Source organism: Lichenostomus cassidix, chromosome 3, assembly GCF_008360975.1.
Source record: "Lichenostomus cassidix isolate B80296 chromosome 3, HeHo_3.0, whole genome shotgun sequence".
NCBI lineage: Eukaryota > Metazoa > Chordata > Aves > Passeriformes > Meliphagidae > Lichenostomus > Lichenostomus cassidix.
Window position 1 is genome coordinate 91972437 of NC_139483.1, and position 23186 is coordinate 91995622.

The 23186-nt window shown below is 44.1% G+C and overlaps 1 protein-coding gene across 2 annotated transcripts; it reads right to left on the minus strand.

The window, feature by feature from the left end:
- Positions 1-698: 698 nt before the first annotated feature.
- KBTBD11 (kelch repeat and BTB domain containing 11) lies at positions 699-22067 on the minus strand. Of its 2 annotated transcripts, XM_085056689.1 has the most exons (4): positions 21674-22067; positions 12447-12549; positions 7255-7378; positions 699-6814 (listed from the first exon to the last, which is right to left on the minus strand). In XM_085056689.1, the coding sequence occupies exon 4, from the start codon at positions 6737-6739 to the stop codon at positions 4964-4966; it is 1776 nt and encodes a 591-aa protein (XP_084912815.1). In that variant the 5' UTR covers positions 6740-6814; positions 7255-7378; positions 12447-12549; positions 21674-22067; the 3' UTR covers positions 699-4963. The 2 variants fall into 2 exon arrangements, with proteins under 2 accessions (XP_084912815.1, XP_084912814.1); XM_085056688.1 differs by lacking the exon at positions 12447-12549.
- Positions 22068-23186: the final 1119 nt, after the last annotated feature.

The window sequence follows — 23186 nt, forward strand, 5'->3', positions numbered from 1 at the left end:
AACCAGCATTCCTGCTGATGCCTAATACCTGTGGGTTCATTCCAGCAGCTCTCTGCATTCAGTAGGCCAAAACAAATGAAAAGTGTGTGACTACATATTCTGAGTGCACAATTTTACTGAGCTTGTGTGTCAATCACTTCTTTTAGTAGCAGTAATACAAAGTCAGAATAGTTCCAGTAATCTACTAAATGCATGGAACTATTACAAACTTGCACTACATTATATCAGAGTAGGAGCTGACGCAGCAAAAAGTAAAAACATATTTTGCTACAGTAGTACTCAGACTCACACTGATAATACCAACAGAGCTGTTCTGTTAAACCAGTGCAAATTTGGTGTGGAAATAACAGCCAAAAAAAGAGAAATTAATAAAATGCTTTTTACTACAACTGCTCAAAAGTACCACCATTTCCCCTTGTGTTTTCTGAAGTTTCCCAGGAGCAACGCCACTGGGAAAAAAAGCCCAAAGATAGGACTCTGTCTAGATCTGGGTTCATTTAAGCAGAATGCACTATGTATCAGTCCAGACACAAAGCACCAGCACCACTGTTAAGCTTTGTGATCATGCAGGTTAACACATCTATGGAGCAGTCAATGAAATACATGCCATAAATCAGGAAAAGCAATAGCCACTCATGAATAGTGGTAATTGAGATATAGCACTCTGAGAGCCAATCAAACAGCACAGGAGAGGTATAGCTTTCATGTGAATAATTTATTCTTTTATCACTTTAAATTTTACCAGGTATTGATTTACAAAGAAACTTTGTGTGGACAGAATTTACATCAGCAACTGCACAATTTTAGTCGTTACTAGGGTATGACTAACATCCTCCCCATGTTTCTTAACAGTGCCAGATTTGATCAAACAGGGTTATTCTTTTGCTAGTTTTTTTTTTTTTACTTAGTTTCACGTGTAAACAGAAATTGTGCACATGCCTTTGCTGCAATGAAGATTTCTATTTTACGGAACCAGTTAATAGACAGAAACACTAAAGTTTCCTCTGTTATTACCATTTCTTTATTGAAGCTGGGATTTAGTTTTAGAAAAGAAGGATTCAGGCATTTTACTGTTAGGTACTGTAGTGCCTCTTTACTAAGGTGGCACCCCTGAGAAAAATCCAAATTACCTGTCTGGCCTCCCAGTACAGTGCATGGAATACCTCACCTCAAACTGGTAACCCAAAATACAGAGCCTGTCTGCAAAAGCATTCAAAATAAAATTTGCCCAATTGTAGCAACTCACACTAAATCTAGGCTGAATTACCCATCCAGGAGGTGGGGCCTGGAATCTACTCGGAACTCAATGTACAGGTGCCTATATGTGCTTTTGAAGGATTTGCATGAAGTTCACCCCTGAAAAACAGCTGCAGGAGGAAGTCCCAATGTACTTCTCCTGGACAGCCATCTAGATTTGAGAACAAGTGCACACACACATGAAGTGCATGGCCTCAGTTCAGTCCTTATTCAGCTTAAGGGAATTCAAGCCCAAATCCTCTAGCAGATGACCCTGAAAATAGGAGTAGTCTAGGGAGGAAAAATTATCTCCTACATGTCCTATTAATATGGGAGGACTGCAAGGTTCAGGGGAAAGAAAGACAGAAGGGCACAATATGTCTCTCTGGCTAGTCTAGATCACTCAGTGAGGATGACTACCTTGATGATTTGTGAGATTTTTAGCCAATTAACATACAATGCAAAATGCATAACTATTTAGACATCAGGGACAAGCCCCAAGAGGTCCTTTAGTCTGCTAACAATCAGAGGGTGGGAGATATGGACTTAGCTTGCAGGCTAAGAAAGCACACACAGATCTCCATGTTCCCATGCAAATACGGTAGACTTCAGGCTACTTTAGATAAAAAGGCTGTTTTAAAAGCAAAGCATATGCAAACACAACTTGAGGGTGGCCTGGCCCTTTAGTTTGTACCATTAAACCCTATTACATCATTGGCTTCTGGATATCCTACCTACCTACTCGGTAGTTAGGTGTGGAACTGCTCTGAGCAGCTCCAAATGGGTGGAGGGGAGCTACTCTGCTCCACGTGTCTAAGAGACAGCTGTTGCTAGGTTTAAGTAAAACTGCAGGATTCTGGAGTGACAATTTCTGTCTTTACATGCCTGAAGACTATCTAAATTCAGATTTTAGTACCCAAGTTTGGTGTTTGTTGTTTTTTTTTGTGAAGATATAACTGGGGGAGAAAACAATTCTCAGTAAACCTACCTCAGGCCTACACCAGGGAGGAAACAGAGGCCACAGAGTAGGAAATCTGGCTAGAAACATGTCTCTGTTGTTAATCATCAGGCTGTGACTATGCAGAGTGTACAAAGGAAACAGGTTTGATAGACAGCTACTAATGAAGCCCAAACTCTGCCCCACTGACACTGTAAATAGTGAAAGCAGGTAAGCACTTGATTCAAACTTTTTTAAAAATAGGAGCTAGCAAAAATACAAACCACTGCAGGTTCATTGAATGCTTATTTCTGTAGAACTTATTTCCAAATGCATTTTTTCACAGTGTACAGAAATAAATATTGGGAAAAAGATATGGTTCATTCTTTCCCAAAAGTTTGTGGCTTATTTTCACATCTTAAACCATGGAAACTTCCCAAAACTATTCAGAACCATTTTCATGCATTAGCAGGAATGAAAGTGCTTAATTAATGCTTAATTAATAGGAATGCAAAAGCTCGCTTGATACCTCACTATGCTGTAGTATAAGAACTACACTACCTAAGTCTTTGAACTATGAAATCGTGTTGTATTGCAAAATAAAACAGACATTTCCTTGTGTGTGTTCCTGGTGACTCTACTATTTCAAAATCTGGCCTAGCACTTACGTCTCCAGTTTAAGTGTGCACCTAAATGTTGCACTACACAGCTTGAAATACTTTCTACAGTTAACATAAAAATTATGCGGAAAGCAAACATGTAATTTTTCCTTCCTGCTCAAGCTACAATGCTGTAATTTAATTTAGAGTCAATGTTTCCAAAGATTCTCATCTGAGAATTAAATCAAATATTCTGTGAAGGATGTTACCAACCTGTACTGAAGCTAGGATAAATGTCACACTCTGCAGGCCTACGGCTCCTGCCTGGCTGATGCTTTAATTAGCTCACTAGGGAACAGGCTCACTCGGCTAAGAACTTCTAGGACTGGACCACAGTTTTCTATAGAATGGCTAACCATATCAGCTGTATTAAAACCCTCTGCAACACAGATGAGAAAAGAAACAAAAAAACAAACATTAAAGTGACGGAAGGAAGTATCTATGAAGTTGACTATTCTCTTTTGTAAAGATGGTGTCTCTTAGGACAGAGCCTGCTGCCTTCCTTTGGAACTAGCAATAATGTATAAGAATGCTAAAGTCCTGTTAAACAAAAACATCTTAATAAAACATAAAAAGATCTGCTTTCTTTGATGCAAGGTCCCTATGTCTTTCTAAAATATGAATCTATACTAGAGCTTTCAGTATAAACAATTCTCTTCCACAGTCCACACCAGTTCCATGCTGAATATACAGCAATGTACCAGCAAAACAAGGTTCTTTTTTCAGGAAAGGTTTTGCAGTGATTTACCATAAAGCTAAAACATTTGCCTTGCCTATTGATTTTTTTTAATATAAAATGTATAAAATAAATGCATGTGCCCTTTTCAAGATAGTCTGTCTATGTCGACATTTTACGTTTTTCCAGTTCTCAGTAACATGATAAAAATATGCTCCAACTTTCCACAGGCAGGAAGAAGTTTTTTGTGGTTTTGCCTCATTTAGATGCTGCCCCACAAACAGCTCTCTTGGGCAGTTTAGAATCACAATGACAGTGTACGTCATCAGCACGTACTGCAATTAACAAGGACATATTGATTACAGCAATCATTAGTTCAAAATAAATAAAACAGTCTCTCAATCAAATGACAGGGAAGTAACATCATGCTAGTGCACAACATAATCAACGTCTAGCACATTCCTATTTTTCATGTCCCCCTTTGATGGTCTTGAACTAAGTGGGAAAAGCCTTTTGCCACAGGTTGGTTTAGGTTAACCTTCCTTGACCTGCAGCTAAAGAGCATATGAAGAACAAAGTTTTACCCAACTGTAGTGGCATACATGGTTCTGTCAATCGGTTGCAATCTGAACAGCTTCAGTTCCGTTTTTGTTATAATTTAAAATCTCTGACTAAAAAAAAGTAATAAAACAATGTCTTTTCATACTGAAACCATTGCCTTTTTCAAAAAAAGAACGTATCAACATTTCAAATCTACTAGAAAATGCCACATTTTAAAAAGGTAACTTGACCTTTTCTTTTTCTTTGCATTCCAAGTAAAACATGTGGCACACATTTGTGTTACTTAAAACATTAAGTTTGGTATCTGTTAAATCATCTGTGGTTGAAATTCCTGGGACTATACAGTGCCACAGCTTCCTTAAACCATCTATTGCACCAGAAAACAAAGGCTGTGATGGAGATGTTCTTCCTATACTTTTCAAACACAGGAAATAGTTGGTTTAACATAAAAAAAATGCAGCTAAACTATGTTGCCAGCAGTGTTTATCCCTCAGTATCATCCCAGAGGGAAAAAAAACCACAAATGACAGAAAAGGCCCCAGCCCAGATCGCAACTATGTGTAAACACACAACCAACACTAACATCCCATTTGACACTGTTGTTAAGAATATTTTAGACATCCAGGAGTAAAAACATTTTTCTCAGATTGGGGATTGGCACAAACATAATCCAGAGATTATCCTTTATAGCAGCTTTTACTTTTGTGTGCTTGGCTTTTCATACAAAGCACAGCAAACATGAGAAGAGTTACAAATGCGTTACAACCAGCCGAACATCTTGAGAGCAGAGAGGGTGCTCTGCAGACACAACTGAGAGGGTCCCCTCTGTGGGTGGGAGTTTGCGGATCTGCAATCCAACTCCCCTCTCAGAAAGCCAGAGCCAGGCTGGCCACCTCACAGTAGCGGGAGGGAGCCCTCCTGGTCCCCTGTTTTGTCCAGCCTCTCGGGCAGGGTAAGCACAAAGGGTAGTAGGACACCCTTGACATCCAAGGGAGCTTTAAGAAGCTCCCCATCAAAGGTGCCCTTGAGCCCTCCATCTGCTTCCACCTCACCGTCCTGGGCTAGGGTGAAGCGAAGGGTGCCGGTCCGGTTGACGCAGTAGATGGTGTTGCCCAGGGGGGCGCAGCGGAAGGGCTGGATGGGGCCACTGCTGGGCCGCAGGCTGGCGCACTGGCTCCAGCACTTGGCCACTGTGTTGTACCGGAAAACTTCAACACTGCCGCCAGTGCCACCACCTGGGCCCTGCTCCCCACCACGGCCACTGCTCACATCGAAGCGGTAGATGAAGCTCTTGAAGGCAACCATGTCAGCGGAGCGCCGGCGGCTGCTGTTGTAAGGGCACTCCTGCCACTCGTCACGCTTGGGGTCATACTTGAGCAGGCGGTAGAAAAGGGAGCCTCCTGACACATAGATCTCCCCGTTGCAAGTGGTGGCCTCATGAGCCACAGCGAAGGCACCTTTGGGCAGAGGTGCCACAGGGCTCCAGCGGTCGGCGCGCGGGTCGTACCTTTCCACAGTGAAGAGGCACTCGCCCCCCACAGCGTAGAGGTAACCATCCAGGGCCAGCAGCTTGAGCTGCGAGCGGGGCTGACCCAGCGGCCGCACCTGGCTCCAGGTGTCGGTCAGGGGGTTGTAGCAGAAGACCTTGTCGGAAAGGCGGGCCCTGGGCTCGCTGCCCACCGGCCCTGTCACAATGCCCCCTGCTAGGAAGAGGTAGTTGTGGAGGACACACATGGCGCAGCCCTTGGCATTGGCCTCCTCGGGCAGGCGTGTCAGCACCCTCCACTCGCCGCTGGCCTCCTGGTAGCAGTGAATGAGGGAGCCACTCTCCTCCAGCGACACCACGGAGGAGGGACTCTGTGGCCGACTGCTCTCGCGGCTCTGTGGCCGGCTGCCGCCCCCGGGCCGCTCGAAGGCGTCACTGACCTCAGCCACCAGCAAGCAGGGCCGGCCGGCGTCCATGCGCCGCTGCAGGATGAGGTCCCGCTCAGTGCCGCTCAGGCGGCCGTACACGCTGGGCTCCCGCAGCACCTCCAGGTAATGGTCGCTCATGAAGCGATAGGCAGCCTCCCGCAGCTCGGCCAGCCGCTGCTTCTTGGCCAGGCAGAGGAGCTGGTAGCAGTTGCCGAGGCAGAGCTGGGCGCGCATGGCCTCGGCGGCACAGTGCAGGGCACAGGGCATCTGGAGGACGCGGGCGCCGCTCACCACCTCAGCCAGGTTGTCGTGCCGCACCTCGCCCATGCGGGCCGTGTACACGTAGTCGATGAGCAGCCGCAGCGCCCCGTAGCTGACTCCCTTCACCCGCAGGACGTCCCGTGAGGCGCGGGCACGAAAATAGTCACTCTTGGCCGCCAGCACCGACTTGTGCGCCCGAATGCGGCGGCCCGACACTTCGATCACCAGGTCGGGCTCCTCCGGCGGCCGGTCCCGCGGCCCCACCACCTCCTCATCGTCCTCCTCCGGCTGGCAGGCGGCGTTGTTGATCTCCCACTGGCTCTGCACCACCCGGCCGCCGGCCGCGGGAGTCTGCGGCTCGGCAGCGGCGGCGCTGAAGCAGAGGGAGGAGCTGAAGCCGCAGGGGGCGGCGGGCGTGGGCGGCGGCGGAGGCGGGGGAGCGCCGTTCGCGGCCCCGCTCTCCTCCTCCTCCGGATTTGCGCCGTTGCCCTCCATGGAGCCGCGCTACCTGCACCGCCGCCGCGCCTGGTCCGTGCGGAGCGCTGCCGGCCGCCGCGGCGCGGCCATCACCTGCGGGACAGAGCCAACAGCGCTCAGCATCCGCGCCTTCCTCCGCTCCCCCGCGGCTGCTTCCCCCCCGCTTCTCAGGATTACTGTTCGGGGCCGCGCTCCGGCAGGCGGGGCCGTCTCTGCTTTCCGGGGCCAAACCGCCGCTTCTCCTTTCCCTGGGGGTTCCACCCTGCGGCTCGGCCGCCTCCCGCTGCCCGCGGCTAACTGCGCTGGCTCTGACCCCGAAAACCTGAGCTCTTCTGGTGGGTTGGGGATCGCCCCGATGAGCACCTCAACAGCCTGAAAAGCAGTTCTGGTTCTCCCGTTGCTCTGCAAAAATTTTAAGCAGTTTGCAGGCGCTGCATCCTTTTCATGACAACTGGTCCCTACACTGCGCTGGGTGATTAGCAAAAATCTCCTTTAAGGGCAAATATTTAGGAGTGCTATCATAATGTATTCACCTTGTGCAGCTATTTCAGTGGAAGGCCGAGGCTGCAATCTATTCTGGAAGGCGATTCCTCACTAACCAAGTCTTCCTTTGCATGACCTTCGTGAAGTTTTCTTCATATCACTGCTCCTCAAATCCTGTTTGAAAGAAAGTGTAAAAAGGTGGTTATATTTCAAATTGATATATTCTCTGTTTACTCAGGAGCTTGGGAGTATTAAAGTTATGTTTCCTTTAATAGTATATCTAGAGTATCTTAAAGGCACCATAAGTATGCTGATAATTCTAACTGTTTACAAAACATATGAAAGTATTTGTTCTAAGGACAAAAGCAATCTCACATTTGTGTAGCAGCACATGTAGCTGTAATGCATTAGCAAGGTGTAAATCAGGGTTCATAAAGATTACTTCGTGTCTTCATTCAAAGATTTATAGCTTCTGTTAATAAAAAGTCGAAGTGAGAATAGAAAAATCACAATAGATAATTAGAACATGAAGTCTCTTGTGGGAAAAGGCAGGATACAGCAAGGGCATGGCTGTCAGTAGGCTAGTCCCTATCAGCACAATCATCACCTAGTTGTACCTTCATTTCACAAATGCAGTTTTTAGAATTTAATGAAGTGCATTTGTTTGCCTCATGTTTGTTTATGAATTTCTCTGACTCGGTTTAAGTTTTGATGAGTTAGCCACAAAAATTGTCCAAATGTACTTAATATAATTTAATAAGTATCTGCAGCTCTGATTCTCTTTTTAAGGAGGTTATTAATTTCCATTCAAATCCCCTTTGTCAGTTTTTTCCCAGTCCTCAAGGAACACTCATTTCTATGTAAAATACGCATTGTGGCTTCCTTTCAGCAGATATTATTCATTTACCCTATTAAATTAGTATTAAGGAAATCTAACTTTTTAATTTTTTTTTTTACTGAAAGCATAATTGGTAAGTGACATTGTCTGGAAACCCCTGACACAGACAAGAAATTTAGAAGCCCATACCTGCAATGCAAACTTTACTTAAATGATAATGTATGTCTTCTCTCACGGCTTTTTATTTTGTGCACTTGCCTGGTAAAGGGCTTTCTACTACATTTGATCACATTCAGTTAAACTGAATCAATGCTGAGGTTTGATTTCTGGGTATTTGACACTTTCAGACTGTAACAACAGCATTTGAAAACTTTTTATTAGAATAAGTAAATTTCACAAACTTTTTATTCCTCATTTGAGTGTTTAAAAATCTGGCACTTAGGAACTTTCTATGACTGCATGAATTTTGGATATCTTTAGTGACAGATTTCCTGCTGTCCAGACCCACACTCTGTAGGTCAAGCTTTACTGAGTTTTCTGCAGCTTTAACTAGACAAGGAGAAATGCAGTGATCTATGTGCACACTCGGTGTGTCTATGGAAGATGTACTGATTCATTAATAACTTAAACTGGGCAGCATCCCTGTTACAGTGGTTATGGTTTTCATTGAGTCTTAACAGTACACAGAGCAACTACTGTAACTGACACTGGCAAAATTACAAATGTGCAATGGTTGTAGCTATGAAAACATCTAGAATGCCAAGCTTCAATGTCAAGTTATATTAAGAAAATTTCTACAAGTATATAATTTCTACAAATATATAATTTATATAATAAGTGAATAATTGAAACATTTTGTGTCTGTTCTGTCTTACGCTGAGTTCCCCAAAATTCAATCCTCATCCCAATACAGTTCTGGATAGCCTGGCCTCCTCAATCATGAACAGTTTATGATCCCACATTCCCCCACTGCTCTCATATTACAGCCTTTCCTGACACACCTCACTTGTGACACCACTTCTCCTAACTTCTACTTACGTACCCCTCCCTAGAAGAAAGAATGAGTAGCTTCAGATAGTTTCAAGCTCTTGGTCTATAGCTTGATTTTGCAAGTGAAACTATAAAGGAAGAATGAAAGAGAATGCTACCAAAAATTAAAAGTAGAATAAATTTGAGAAGTCAAAACCAGTAACTCCAATACCAGTAATATCTCTGTATGGTGAAATGTATTTCTTGCATTATGTCCCAGAAGAAAATCACCATCTAGAATATTCTAAGTAGTTAAAACAACAACCAGAAAAACTGATATTTTCAACTTTTTCAGCTAATGAAAAAAAAAAAAAAGGGTGAGCTCCTCCTCAAGCACAGTAATCATACCTTGTCCCATATTCAAATATCTGCTTGGCTTAGAAGTTTGATTTGACACTGAAATGTTATTGAGAAAGAAGCTTGTAACAAACACCTGTGCTAACAATCCCCTGAGGAATCCCAAGGAGAAGGAAGGACTAATGGCTGACTAATGGCAAGCAACTGAATTCTGAAGAAAATTATCCTCTGGTAGATCCAACTACCAAGAATATGTTGAATTTCATGCTGAGCATGAGAAGGACTTGAATCAAAGTATCATTTGATTTTGAATCAAAGTATCATTGCATTTTTATGCAATTAAAGCAACAAGGAACTATATGGGGAAGCTGAAGACTTAGAAGAGCTGAAAGAGGGTTGGAAGGCCTTTGTCAATGACAGCAATAACCACTCCAGCAATCTCAGCACCTTTGTCTAGTTGAAAACAAAATACAAGAATTACACAAAGATGAAGCTGAAAAAACAACTCAGAGAAGTTGTGGAACCTTTCCATTATTGAGCAATATGAGTTAAAAGGTCATGGATTTAGTATGAAACAGGAAGATGCTGAAAGGGCCTGATGGAAATACAATACTGAACTCCTTCTCTGTTCTTTCCTTTTCAACAGTGATCAAAGAGTTGTACTGCTGTTCTGGCAACAAAGAACATTCAAAAAGTACAGAATTGCAGAAGATACTTGATAGCTGTGATGAATCTGAAGAATCTGATGCCTGACGATCTTGTTTGGCTTAAAACAGACTTGGTTTTAGCACTTTTTTCAAATCTCACTAACAGGATAGGTAATGTAAAAGGAAGCAAGCTGCTGAAAGTATTTTGTACCTGTGGACTGAGGTCACCTTTTATACTGGGAAGTTTTAAGAAGCTGAATTACTTGGTCTGAAACTGTTTTCATTATCATGGGCTTGGTCTAGGGATGATGTAATGTTAATGGACAGAGGAGCTGCCAACAAACATGAACTGTATTTACAGACTTGGCAATGACACACAATATCCTGAATGTGTGGCCCCAACCTCAAATGCTGTGAGACATTGCTCAAGTAACAGCACAGATAAGAAGGCACAGTTTTTCTGACAAAGAAACTGTAATGAAGAGCTGCAGGTAAAGTTTTCTGGCACTGTATTCATTTGGCAGCCCTACTGATAAAATCCAATTAAATGCTTGTATTGAATTGTTCTCTCTTTATTTTTTTTGTACAGTGCCAATAGCCTTTGATCCAAATCACATCCTCTAGCAAGACTCTCTTTCTCCGGGGAATATGTGCATGTGGGAGGAATTGGGTTACTGCTCTCCAGTTCACAAATGGAAACAGCTCTGACTCAGTCTCACAGTAAATAAATGCAGTGCTTTCCCTATCATAAGCAACTCTAATTTACATAAGCAGGCTATCCTCCCCAGGAGACTTACCAGTTCAGAAATGACAGAATGCCATTCTGCTGCACCTTAGTCCAGAAAAAAAGCTTTTGTAAAAACTTGGGCTGCCAAATTTTACTTCAGTAGAGAATTCCCTTGGGATAGGGGCGTCATCTGACTGAGATGATTAAGGCATCCAAAGAGGCAGGATCATCAAAAGAGAAAAAACATCCCTTATATTTATTTTAAAAACTAAACAATGACTTAAAAGTAGAACTGGCCAGGGTAAAGACATCTAGCTCACAACAGAAGGCAAAATCTTCTGGGAGGCAGAGTCAAGTGTAAAGTGGTTTGCATACTTATAAAAATGGTCTGTTACACTCCTGCTCATTGAGTAGATCCGGGAAATTTGGAGAAAAAAAGGTTTTCTTTGTAGATGGGGAAAACATCTGCAGCACAAAGATGTCATTTGTCTGAACAGGCTCGCACTGCTTGGATCTCTAATATTTAAATATTACAGGTTTAAACTCTTAACCACTTGATTAACCTCCTGTTTGTAAGAAAAACGTACAATTGTCTTTCAATGTGCCACCTCAAGAAGAAAAGCAGGGAAAATCATTCTTTTTCTCTCCCTTTTTTAAAATTAGGTACAATAAAATCCTAGCGTCTTGCCCTGACTGCTGGATATATGGCTTTTATAGTATTGCATTCGCAGTCAAATGTGGATGCAAATTTTGACCTCTCAAGGTGCTGTAATTTTCTCACAACATGTAATAGAGGTATGAATGCTTTTATCTCATAACTACAACATTTTCATGCAACCACAAAGAAAAATAAACATTTAAGAATTGCAGCTTATGACTACAGACCACACAAGAAACATGTGGGCAGCAGTTCCTCATCAGAAACTCAGAGAAAGAAAAGGCTCTGTGTGTCTGGGCAGGGAGGAAGAGAGAGAGGAAGTAAGTCATAATAAAAATATTATCCAAAGCCTGATTAAATTGATACTATAGCTAACAAATTCAAACTAAAAATATATAAGTTCTAAACAGTCATCATGACCAGAGAAAAGGTTTCCTAACAGTCATATCCATAGAGACAAACATTCTCTAAAAAGGAAACTATCTTTTTAAGTTCCTTCCAGTTTACACTCTTCAGAAATAGTTAGGGAGGAGTAGTGTCCCTCAGGAGTTCTCACAGCAAAAAGGAAATGACACTCCTACAAAAGCAAAATCTAGCAAAGATTAAGTGTAAGTTCTCTCCAATATCTCTTAGAGCAAAGAAAGTCTAACAAAAAAAAAAGGTCAGAAGCAAGTTTTGACTGATTACAATACCTTTGGGAAAACTCCAGGGCTGATGTGATGTATTCATCACTAATGCACTACAAATCAGGAGATAAGTATGGCATGGCAATACCATGGTGAATGTAACAAAACTTTTAATGCAGAATTGCTGCTAATTCTAGACATGGGCTCACAACTACAGTTCTAGATATAAGGTGAGAGCAGCTGGTCATGTCTGTGATAAACTGAAGTTTGGTTGCTTTCATTGTATCTGGGCACTGCTAACACTACATTGAATTAACAGCAGTACCAAACATACCAGCATGGTGCTACAGCTGAGAGGATGAATGCAGTCCTTGAATGTGTGTACTGGAAAATAAGGAGTAACCATAGGGAAAATGTTACCTTTCCTCTATAGCTTTAGTAGGTTTGCAATGGAACATGGTAGTTGAATGGATGGAAGCATGGATGTTTCAGGCTTGACATTTTGGAAGTAGTATTTAAAAATCTGTGAGAACAGAGAAAGTACCAAATTATTTCAGAGACATAAAAAGAGCTCTCACTTTAGTGAGAGCCTCAAAACAGCACTTTGCAAGCAGACATGGGCTTACACTGTCTCCACACTATACAACAGTCTTGAGCCAGCTCCCAAGCAAAAGGTGATCCCTAGCATAGGCACCCTCTAACAGCCACAGTTCCATGGCTCTGGAGAAAAGGTGGCTTGTGCTAGTAGCCTGGAGAACTAGTAGAGCAAGCCTTAGTCAGCCTAAGAAATGCAGTGCTGACACTTCCTCAGGCCTTGGTATGTTTGTTCTGCGACTTGATGACTGTGCACAAGTGTGGGCACATGGAAATTCTGCATGCTGATGGCTTTCTTAGGCTGCTGAAGGAACCCTAAGCAAAGCAAGTGTAAGTGCAAACAATGCAAAATATTTACGGTACTGGGGGGGGGGGAGAAACTACTGGAGCACATTGCGGGTAATTAAACTTTACATTAACTGACAGGGAAAGAGAAGGATGGGCTCAAGGAAATCTATAGAAGGTGACCCAATCCACATAAAACCCAAAAAGTGCATTCAGCTTAGGAGGATCCCAAGTAGGAAAATGGTCAGGGTATTAATATTCAAAGACAAAGCAGCATCCCATGAAGAAATACACATTTTTATCCTGCTACACACTTCTGTCAATACTGGATTATGGTTCATGTATGAGGCAGGATCAAGGGGGACATTTGATCTGACATGGGAAGATCCTTATTCTGATGTGATGAAGGGGATCGTGAGTGTGTCCCTTGCTGGAAGGCACTTGGGAAGCAAGAGTAAATGAAATTTGACAGGAGCAGACTAGTTGATCTAGAAATCCCTTCTGACCTTAAACTCTGGAAATTGCCATACACCAGGAGCACTGACTTGAAGCAAAGCATCAGCTTGTGATGATTAAAAGCCTCATTTAAGCATTAGTGTGTAATGTACTGTAATGTGGTAATGTTGACTGCAGACATGCTTTTCAGAATTGAACTGTATTGTCAACAAATTGCAAACATGTTCAAAGTCTCTGTGAACACTTTGGCAATGTTGGTACTAATAAAGAAGGAGGAGGACAGCCACTGAGAAGCCAAGTCAAGCAAAGCAACAAATTATTTTAGACAGATTTTTGAAAATCGAAGTAGACTCAGACTTGGTTTTGCATTCCAGAAATACACTTGAGCTCCATAAATGTACTGCACTCTTCCAACATGCCTGCTATGTATTGCATTTAATACAGAAGATGGGACCATGTATTTGGAGGACATTAAATTCCTGCTTTAAGATAAAACTGCATTTTGTTTTTAATATCATTATAGAAAGGACATACAGATTAAAGAGCACCAGAAATCTGCCAAAATATGTCACCACTGTGCTTGAGAGAGACTGAATGTGAGAGGAAACAGACTTCAGAGGGAAGCAGAGTCCCATTTTTCTGAGACTTATGCCTAAGAAAAGAAAGTAAAAGAAAAACTTCCAGAGGAAGTAATAATGAAAACACTTTTTTTTTCCAGACAAACTCTGAATCTGGTACTTAAGAGAAAAACAAGCCCCACTTTTAGAAATTGAACAGTCTCACTGATTTATTGACAACTGAAGTAAGTGATGCTTAGAAAGGCAGAGGTCCTTCAGATACATGGTGAATGGCACTCTTCTCATTTTTGGAGATCATATATGGTTTCTTTGCCCAGATACTTCTTCAAACTTAAGGTTTTCAGTCATTCTAGCTGCAACTAAAAATTGAACTACAGGTAGTTTGATTTAAATAATAATTCCAGGTTGCTGCGGACATTGTTTCTACACGGACTTTGGACTGGATTCAAAGATAGAGAGACCTGCCACAGTGCTAAACCTGGCAGAGGCTGCCTTTGAGGGCAGGGTTATCTGGCAGTTGGCAATGCAGCAAAGATGTAAGACCTAAGCCAGATCAGATAGCAGAGCAAAACCTCCAGCATGACAGCCCTAATCTGAAAGGAGGAAAGGAACCAGCTTGCACAGACTTCTCTCTGCCATGGCAGAAATGCTGCTGGTAGACTTTGCTGTTGGGCCTGTAACTGTGACCTACTAGGTGACTCATAGGAGTCTGACTTATTTAATTATTTAATGAAAATCAAGCCAAGGTGGATAGACATAGGGCCATATTCCCACACAGATTTGACTTGTGGGTGGGATGCACCTCCCAGTTCTCCTGCAAGGGCACAGACCAATGCTGTGTGTCTGAGCTGTACAGCACTGCTGATCTACCTGTAACCAGCTCCTGCAATGGAATCTGGAACACACACACAGGTTCTTACCCATAGGCATGGGTGGGTACAGTTAGATGCCAACAGCTTTGGATCCTCAAAAATCAGTGCATGAGAGCCACCAAGGATTATCCAGTAGAAAAATACTAAAGACCATGGTGATGAAGTGCTTAGCTTGTGCAATCAGGGGACTTCAGTTCTTGCTTTGGGTGCCTTAGGCCAGAATCCTCTGCAAAATAAACCTAAAATACTTTAAAAGATAGCAGTACTGACTCTTGCTGCTACTTTGCCTTTCTGTACAGTAATTAGAGCTCTGACTAAGCCCCATGGGAAACTTGCCACTGCCCCTTCCTTTGCCTGACCAGACTAAAACCCCCAAATACCAACCAAGTGCCCAAACCATCAAGTCTGTGGAAGAAGGGTTACTCTCCTTCAGACTAAAGCAGTATTATTTTTCACACAAACAATAAAAAAAAGTTTCTGAGGATGAGGAAGAAGAATCCTGGGTTCTGTTCCCAGACAAAAGGGAAGTTTCTGCACTTCTTCCCATTGCCTTTAGTGGGTTAGGGCTCAGTTATATTGCCTGGAGATCTAAGGCACTCTGGCTTGTGCTAGAATTGAAAAACACTTTGGCTGATCTGAATGCACAAATGCATGCTGCAGTCATAGGTACTTTTGTGGCAAGCCTTCACTATCAGGAATACCTGTAGGCTGTCAGCCCAGATTTCGCTAAACAATGGGAATGCTTTTAGCAGCAGTGATGCAACTGAGGGCTTAACAAAACATGAAATTAGCCCATGTAATCACTGGAACTGAACAGGGAAAGAAGAGAAAATTGAGTCTAATGCATGCTGTTTACATTAGTAGAAGCTAATAATTGCTGACTATTCCGAGACACAAATAAAACAAGTTTCTATTAAAATACGCTTATTTTCATGGCCTGACACTTTCTGTCTTGGATGCATAGCATTTTTTGCTATAATGTGAATTTCATATGCTGAGCCGGCGTGTTAAGGCAAAAGTTTTCTTGCTGCACTGATTTCTCTGACTAAGCTCAACTTTTACATCAAGCATTTGGGGCAGGAAATTCAATATCTCCCCCTATAATGTTTTTTCCATTGAACAAGCAGACAGGTAACAGTTAAGATGTTGAAATTTAAGGGACAGAAAAGATTGCCTGGTTATCTAATCTTATTCCTGCAAGAACAGGCCAAAGAATTTTACTCCTGTACCAAGCCAATAACTTCTGGATGAATTAGGTCAAAGCATTATTCTGCTCAGATCATTCATCTCACATCTGTTCCATTTCTCTGTTTTGGCCAATGGCCTTGATGGAAAAGCAGGTGTCAGATGGATCATCCTGAATACTTTGAAGAAACATGCATACTGCTTTTCACTTTGGAATTCTCTTTCCCCAAAATGATCCATGCTCTTTCTGAAGAGACATACAGACTGACAACACAACCATGAAGGGTGATGATGATCATGGGAATGTCCCATCTGCTTTTGGACTTTCTGATACAGACTGTAGTATACCTGACTACCCTATGATTCAAACTTGTCATTTTCAAGTGCTACAGAATAAAGGGTTGTTAATGCATGCAGTTAAATATGCATCATGTTCAATAGCCTCAGTGCTATCCTTGCGTTTATCAGTTAGCAATCTGGACAGAGCTGTATAGTCAGGACCTGGAGTAGCACTTAAGTAAGACTTTCAAATCAGAATGCGAGGCAGAGAGATGCTTGCTTTTATGGTTTTGATTTGGGAGGTGTGAGAAGAATCTCAGATTCAGGGGTCCTGGTTTGTGGTTATGATAATTTTGAGATTTTGGTGTTTCACTCATAAGTCTAAGCTTTGGTTGCTTCTGACTAGAAAGATTTTAGATACGTATCAACATCTCCTCAAGGCAGATACTGAGGCATTTGAGCCACTGTCATGTGAAAATCTGCCTGATTTTGGGGGTGCAATCCAAGTATTTATTTCCCGTAAGGCTGCAAAATGCCTTGGCAGAAATACTGTCCAGGTATTGGACTGACAGGTTCTTGCAACTCTTTTGCAAGTTTTAAAGGTCTTCTATCAGAGAGAACGAGTGGTATAGACCTCATCCTGAACAATAAGAAGCAGCAGCAGTGAATTTTATCACATGAATGCACATCAACAACCTTTGCCCTGATTTTCCTACATCACAATGTAAAACTTCCTGGGACACACGACACTAACTCCAAAGCTCATACAGCAATACACTCAAATGGCACTTACTGTTTCTGCATCTACTGTGGAAACCAAACTTCAGTACTCTATTATCAATTGTTATTGAAGAAGAATTGTTACTGAAGTACATATTTGTCTACTGCTCACTTCCATGGCTTTGAAGAAAATGAGGCTTATGTTAATAGCCTGCAACTAGAAACTGCCTAGGTTTAACACAGAATTTTGATAAAACCAGAGTCTTACATCACTTTAAATCTCAATCCCATTGTAGTCAAGGGAAAATCCCCATTAACTTCATGTGCATCTGGACTTCTTACACTGTTGTACTGGGTTTGCAAGGCAAGGTTTTGGCAGTGGGAGGACTGCAGGGGTGGCTTCTGTGAGAAGCTGCCAGAAGCTTCCCCATGTCTGATAGAGCCAATGCCAGGACAGACCTTCCACTGTCTGAGGCTGAGCCCATCAGTGATGGTGGTAGTGCCTCTGGGATGATAGAGTTAAGAAGAGGAAAAAGTTACTGTGCAGGAGCAAACTGCAGCCAGAGAAGACAGGAGTGAGAATATGTGAACGAAACAACTCTATGGGCACCAAGGTCAGTGCAGATGGAGAGGGAGGAGGTGCACCATGCACTGGAGCAATTCCCCTGCAGCCTGTGGTGCAGCCATTGGTGAGGCAGCTGTGCACCTGCAGCCCATGGTGGTTAATGGTGGAGCAGAGATCCACCTGCAGCCTGTGGAGGATCCCACACTGGAACAAGTAGATGCTGTGGATGCCATGACTGTGTGGGAAACCCATGCTGGAGCAGGTTTGCTGGCAGGACTTGTGACCCCACAGAGGACCCACACTGGAGCAGTCTGTTCCTGAAGGACTGCACCCAATGGGAGGGACTCATGCTGAAGCAATTTGTGAAGAACAGCAGCCCATGGGAAGGACTTATGCTGGAGAATTTTTTAGAGAGCCTTCTCCTGTGGGAGAGACCCATGCTGGAGCAGGGGAAGACTGTGAGGAAGAAGGAGTAAGAGAGACAACATGTGATAAACTGACCACAATGCCCACTCCCTGTCCCCATATACCACTGGGGGAGGGGGGAAGGTGAAGAATTCAGGCATAAAGTTAAGCCTGGGAAGAAGAGAAGTATGGTGGGAACAGGTTTTTTAAGATTTGATTTTATTTCTCATTTTCCTACTCTTATTTCCCAAAGTCGAGTCTGTTTTGCTCATAACAATTACTAGTGAGTAATTTCTCACTGTCCTTATTTTGACCCACGAGGCTTTCATTTTATTTACTCTCCCCTTTCCAGCTGAGGAGAGGAGTAATAGAGCAGCTTTGGTGGGCATGTAGCACCCAGCCAGGGTTAAGCCACCACAACTGTACATACAAATGTATACGGTAGCTTTTTTTTGAACTAAAGCAATGCAGAGAGTTGCAGCAGAAGAAGAGATGAAAGAAAGCTACAGGATAAGAGAAAAAATCTCCCACAAACAGATTTTTCTTTGACTGATGGAATCAGAACATTTGTTCACATGCCATTCCCATAGCAAAGGGCTGGCTTTTAGTTCTTACTGTCTAACACCTAAAATATAGGTTGCAGAAATAATAGTTCACCTCCAGACCTTAAGGCCTGTTTTTTCAATCTACTTACAAGAGAGGGGGAAAGAGAAAAAAGCAGAACTGCTTCAAGAAGAAAAAAACTATTGTATAACTCTGACAGGTTGACAGTTTGAAATGATTCAGAAGCCCAGAAGCCTTTCTGTTAGACATCCAAAGCTGAGATGCAAAACTTACTCAGCTCCTTAAATACTCCTGGAAGAATCAGTGTCCAGAAAAACAACAAACAGCTTGTGCTAATGTATGAATGTGTAAATGTACAATAACTTCAATTAATGCAATTCATGTTGTGACAGACAACATAACAGCATGGAAGCTGCCTGACCAACTTGTGTTGATTTATATAGAAAGACTGCGGTTTCGGGCGTGTTTCCGAGTGAGTTAAAAAAGGCTGTCAACCTGTCTGTTTCAGCCAGAGGCACAGCAATGGCAACTTGTGAAACATCACACCTGAAAAGCATTTATGTGACACATCTTTCTTCTCTCTCTGACACATCGGGCAAAATCTGTAGAACCACTGGATTTTTTCTCCAGTTTGTTTTACACTAAATAAACTGACATAACCGATCATGAATTCCTGCCATCCTTGCTGATGAGGTATAACAAAAAACTGGGAAGTACCAAATGTGTAGTGCAGAACAAAGGACCTAGCCAACTCTTTTCTGCTTTACCACTCAATCCCCTATATACAGTACTGACCCAGTCCTGTAATCCTTCTGAAGCCAAAACTGCCAGTTAGCATCCAAGGCGCATTTTAGGATGAAGAAAAGGGCACAGTATTGCCAACACCGTCTAAGGAAAGCACAGCATGAATGGTCCTGATCCTGCAGAGAGTTACACACAGATTTAAACACTCTGTTCACAGGACTAGCCCCACTCGTAATGCCAACATCTGCAGTGTAAACTGAGCGCTTGCTTAATTAACTACAGGAGGAATGCAAAATCTCTATCCATTCACTGTTTTGTCACATGGTTAAGAGTTCTGGCACAGGGAATTGGGCAGGAATATATGGCCCAGGCTAGGGAAAGAACAGGGTCCCTTCCTGCTCAATGACAGCTCAGTCACAGATCAGGTTAAACTGTTTGTCAAATCCTGAACTGCTATAAAGTAATTCTTCTTCAGTGAAAGGAACTAATCATGCCTGCTCACTGACAAAACAACACTGAGACCAAACATGAAGCAGAAACAATAGATGATGACAATTTCACTGAAAAGTAAAACACCAGACATAAAAATGTCATGTCCTGAGAAGGCTAATGAGATAAAATGCAATGAAAGTGGGCTCATTTTTAAAATGGATATTTTCAAAGATGTGAAGTGGTATAAAATGACTTCTCTGCTTCTGTTCAGAGGAAAGAAACAGGCTCCCAACGGCAATGCTGCACAATGTCAGTAGGGATAAACAGAAAAATCCCTGCAAAATCCACAAAGGCTCTCACCAAGAAAAGAATGAAATATAAAAAAAAGGGTCTTATTCTACTTTAAAAGAAATTGCAGGGTTTCCTTTCGCGTTTTATCATACCCTTCTTTAGCAGTCAGTTGCCCCCAATATCCTCTTGCAACAGGATACTACAGGATGCCGAAACCCCTGGTAAGCAGGATCTGGATGCAACCATCTAACCACATCACCGTCTCTACAGTAACCTAGGCCAGCCCTAAATACTATAATCCTGCTTTAGTACGGTAAAGCCAGTTTATGGCTTTCATTGAATGTTCCTGCCAAACAATGGTGCTCTAATATTTATTAACATTTCAAGTCTGTCCATCTCTTCGGACTATTTGTTATACTGAAAAGTGATGCTAGCACAGCATTCGTAGAAGAAAGGAAGCTATTACAGATTTCAGTCTTTTGATGCTATCAAGGTGCAGTTCTGCAAACTCCAGCTTCTAAGTGGCCCAACTGACTTCAGTCGCACCACTGCCAGGAGTGAGTCCTGCAGAGCACAGAGGAGCTGGGGCAGGCAAGGGACCAGTCCTTGGCTCTTGGCAGGTTCTCATCAGACAGTGCCATTAGCAATGGGTGACCAGAGGATCCCATTGGCATGCACTGGATGTCCTAATTAAAGAGTGAATAAATGCTGTGTGATGGGCCCTGGGAAGAGGAGAATGCAGCACAAGTAGGATGGGCCAGACAGTTAAACAGGGGAGCAAGCATTGCTTTGTCAATACTAGTGACAATTTAATTATTATTTTCCACAAACATTCCACTTAATGCCTTTTCAGAAAGACAGATGGTTAAGTCCCTGAAAAACAGAGGAGCCCTTTTGCTTCTCAGATCATACAGAAGGATTGTTCTATTTTATTGCTATTCTATTTTTTACTGCCCTACTTTTTTTCCTAGCTTTTTGCTCTAGTTTTCTATTGTTCAGTTTAATTGCTGTGGAAAAGCTTTACAGAATATTATGTCTAGAGGGTTTTATTTTTTTCTTCATGGGTGAAAAAAGTTGGTTGTAGGATTTAATACTATTTTCTGAGCTACACGTAAGTTTGGGTTCAGGAGCCTGCTTTTTGTTGCTTTACAGAACCAGACATAAAAACCTACCGGCTTCAGACAACTGAAATTCATTATGAGTTTTTTTCAGGCATCTTCCACCCTGCAAAATCCCGCACGCGTGCGTTCACCCAGGGCTTGCGTGTGCTTTACCAGGATGGATAGCACGCCATGAAGAATTTATAGCGGGAAGCAATCTCCTGCTGTTACACATCCCTAAACGCTACTGTAAAGAGTCGTTTAGATTTTTAATAGGTCAGCAGGATAAAAAAAAAGAAAATACGCAGGCATCAGGGTTGCCTCATCTGCGACATATGGAGAAGGGATATGGGGATATGCCCGGCCTCCCCGCTGCCCAGCGGAGGTGGATTAAGGGGGACAGAGAGAAGACAAAAACACGATTAAGCCTGCCAGTGCTCCAGCATCCCCCTCTCCCACACACAGCTACGGTGGCTGCACGTCGCGGTGCTCACCGCGGGTATCGGCAGACGCCGCGCCAGCCCTCCCCGAGCCCGCGATCCCGGCCCCGCTCCCGTCCCGCCGCCTCCCCGCTCACCTTGCGGCGGCGGCCGACGAGCCCCGCGCCTCTCCGGGCAGCTCCTGCAGCGCCGCGGCCCCGGCGCCTCGCCCGGGGAGAGGGAGCCGGCGGGGGAGGCCGGGGAGGAGCGGCGGTGCGATGCCAGGCGAGGCAAATGGCTGAAGCGCAGGGGCCGGGCTGGCGGAGGGGCCGGGCGGGCGCGGGGCCGCGCTCAGCCCCTTTGTTCGCCTGGCAGGCGGAGGGAGGAGCGGGCACGGACCTGTTGCTGCCGGCGGCGGCTGATCCGGGAAAGCCGCGGGGTATCCGCGCTGCCCCGCGGGGCTGAGGCGGCGCGGGCGGCGGAGCGACCCCACCTGCCCGCGCTGAGGAGAAACTCCCTCCGTGCGGCGCCGGGCGGGGAGCGCCGGGTCCTCCCTCACCTCCGGGCGGGGCCGGGGAGCCGTGCCGGGGGTGAGCGGCGCCGTTCCCGCCGTGAGGCAGGGCCGGGGCTTTGCCGCAGGGGCCGCAGCGCAGCGCAGCGCCCTGGCTGGAGCCCCCAGTGCCCGCGGCCCCCTCACCGCCTGACCGCCCGCCCGCCGCACCGGCCTGCTGCACACGGAGCCGCCGGGCTGTTCGGGTGTCTGCGGGCGGAGCAACTACGCGGGGGACGCCAGGTGGCTTCTTTTGGGGAGCATGTGGGCCAGGGTCCCATTTTCTTCTGGGCTTCAAAGCTGTGACTCTTACCAGGATTCCCAGAATCAGACCCGCTTCTCAGTTTCTTGAGAAGCCCTTCGCGTTAGGTTATTTGTGCTCTGGGTCTGTTCCCGGCACAGGCGGTGGTACCTAACCCGCCGCAAGTCCCACCACGGGCTGCAGTCTGATTTCTGCCCAGACAGCAGACACGCCACGCTATCCCAGTCTTTCTGAACCGTTCCTGGTGCTGGGATATATCATATTGTCATTGTAACACACAGTTTTCCTATAACACTGCTGCCTCCAAACACTGTTCATGTGCAGGTTCTGTGTTTTCCCCTCTCCAGTGAATCCAGGGTCCTGTCAGACTGGTTCCCGTGCACTGCCCAGTGAGTGCCTCCCGACCTTGGGAGACGCTCCGGAGCAGACTTGAAAAGCTACTTCCATCTCCTGTCTCAAATTAACCTGACAATTAATTGCTTCTGTGCTAGCAGTGTAGCTACTGCAGCTGTATATTCTTCCAGCATTATGGTTGTGATGGCTGAGCATGCTTCGATGTCTTCATTTTGTCCCATTGCTCCTACATTTTGACATCAGTTGTGCTAAATACTCTTATGTGTTGACTTAGCACTTAATAAACTAAAGTGCTTGCACGCAGTGCTGGGTAACTGCAACCAGTTGAAACTCTTGGCTCCACTCATGTTGTGCACTGACTCCGGAGCAGCCCTTAGTCAGAAGGCTGGTTTTCAAGCAGAGGTCGCATCTCATCTCAAGTGATGTTCCTCTGGGTGCTATAAAATAGATAAGCAACAATCATACAGTGTCACAGGGGTCTTGGAAGAGCTGGTAACTAAAACAT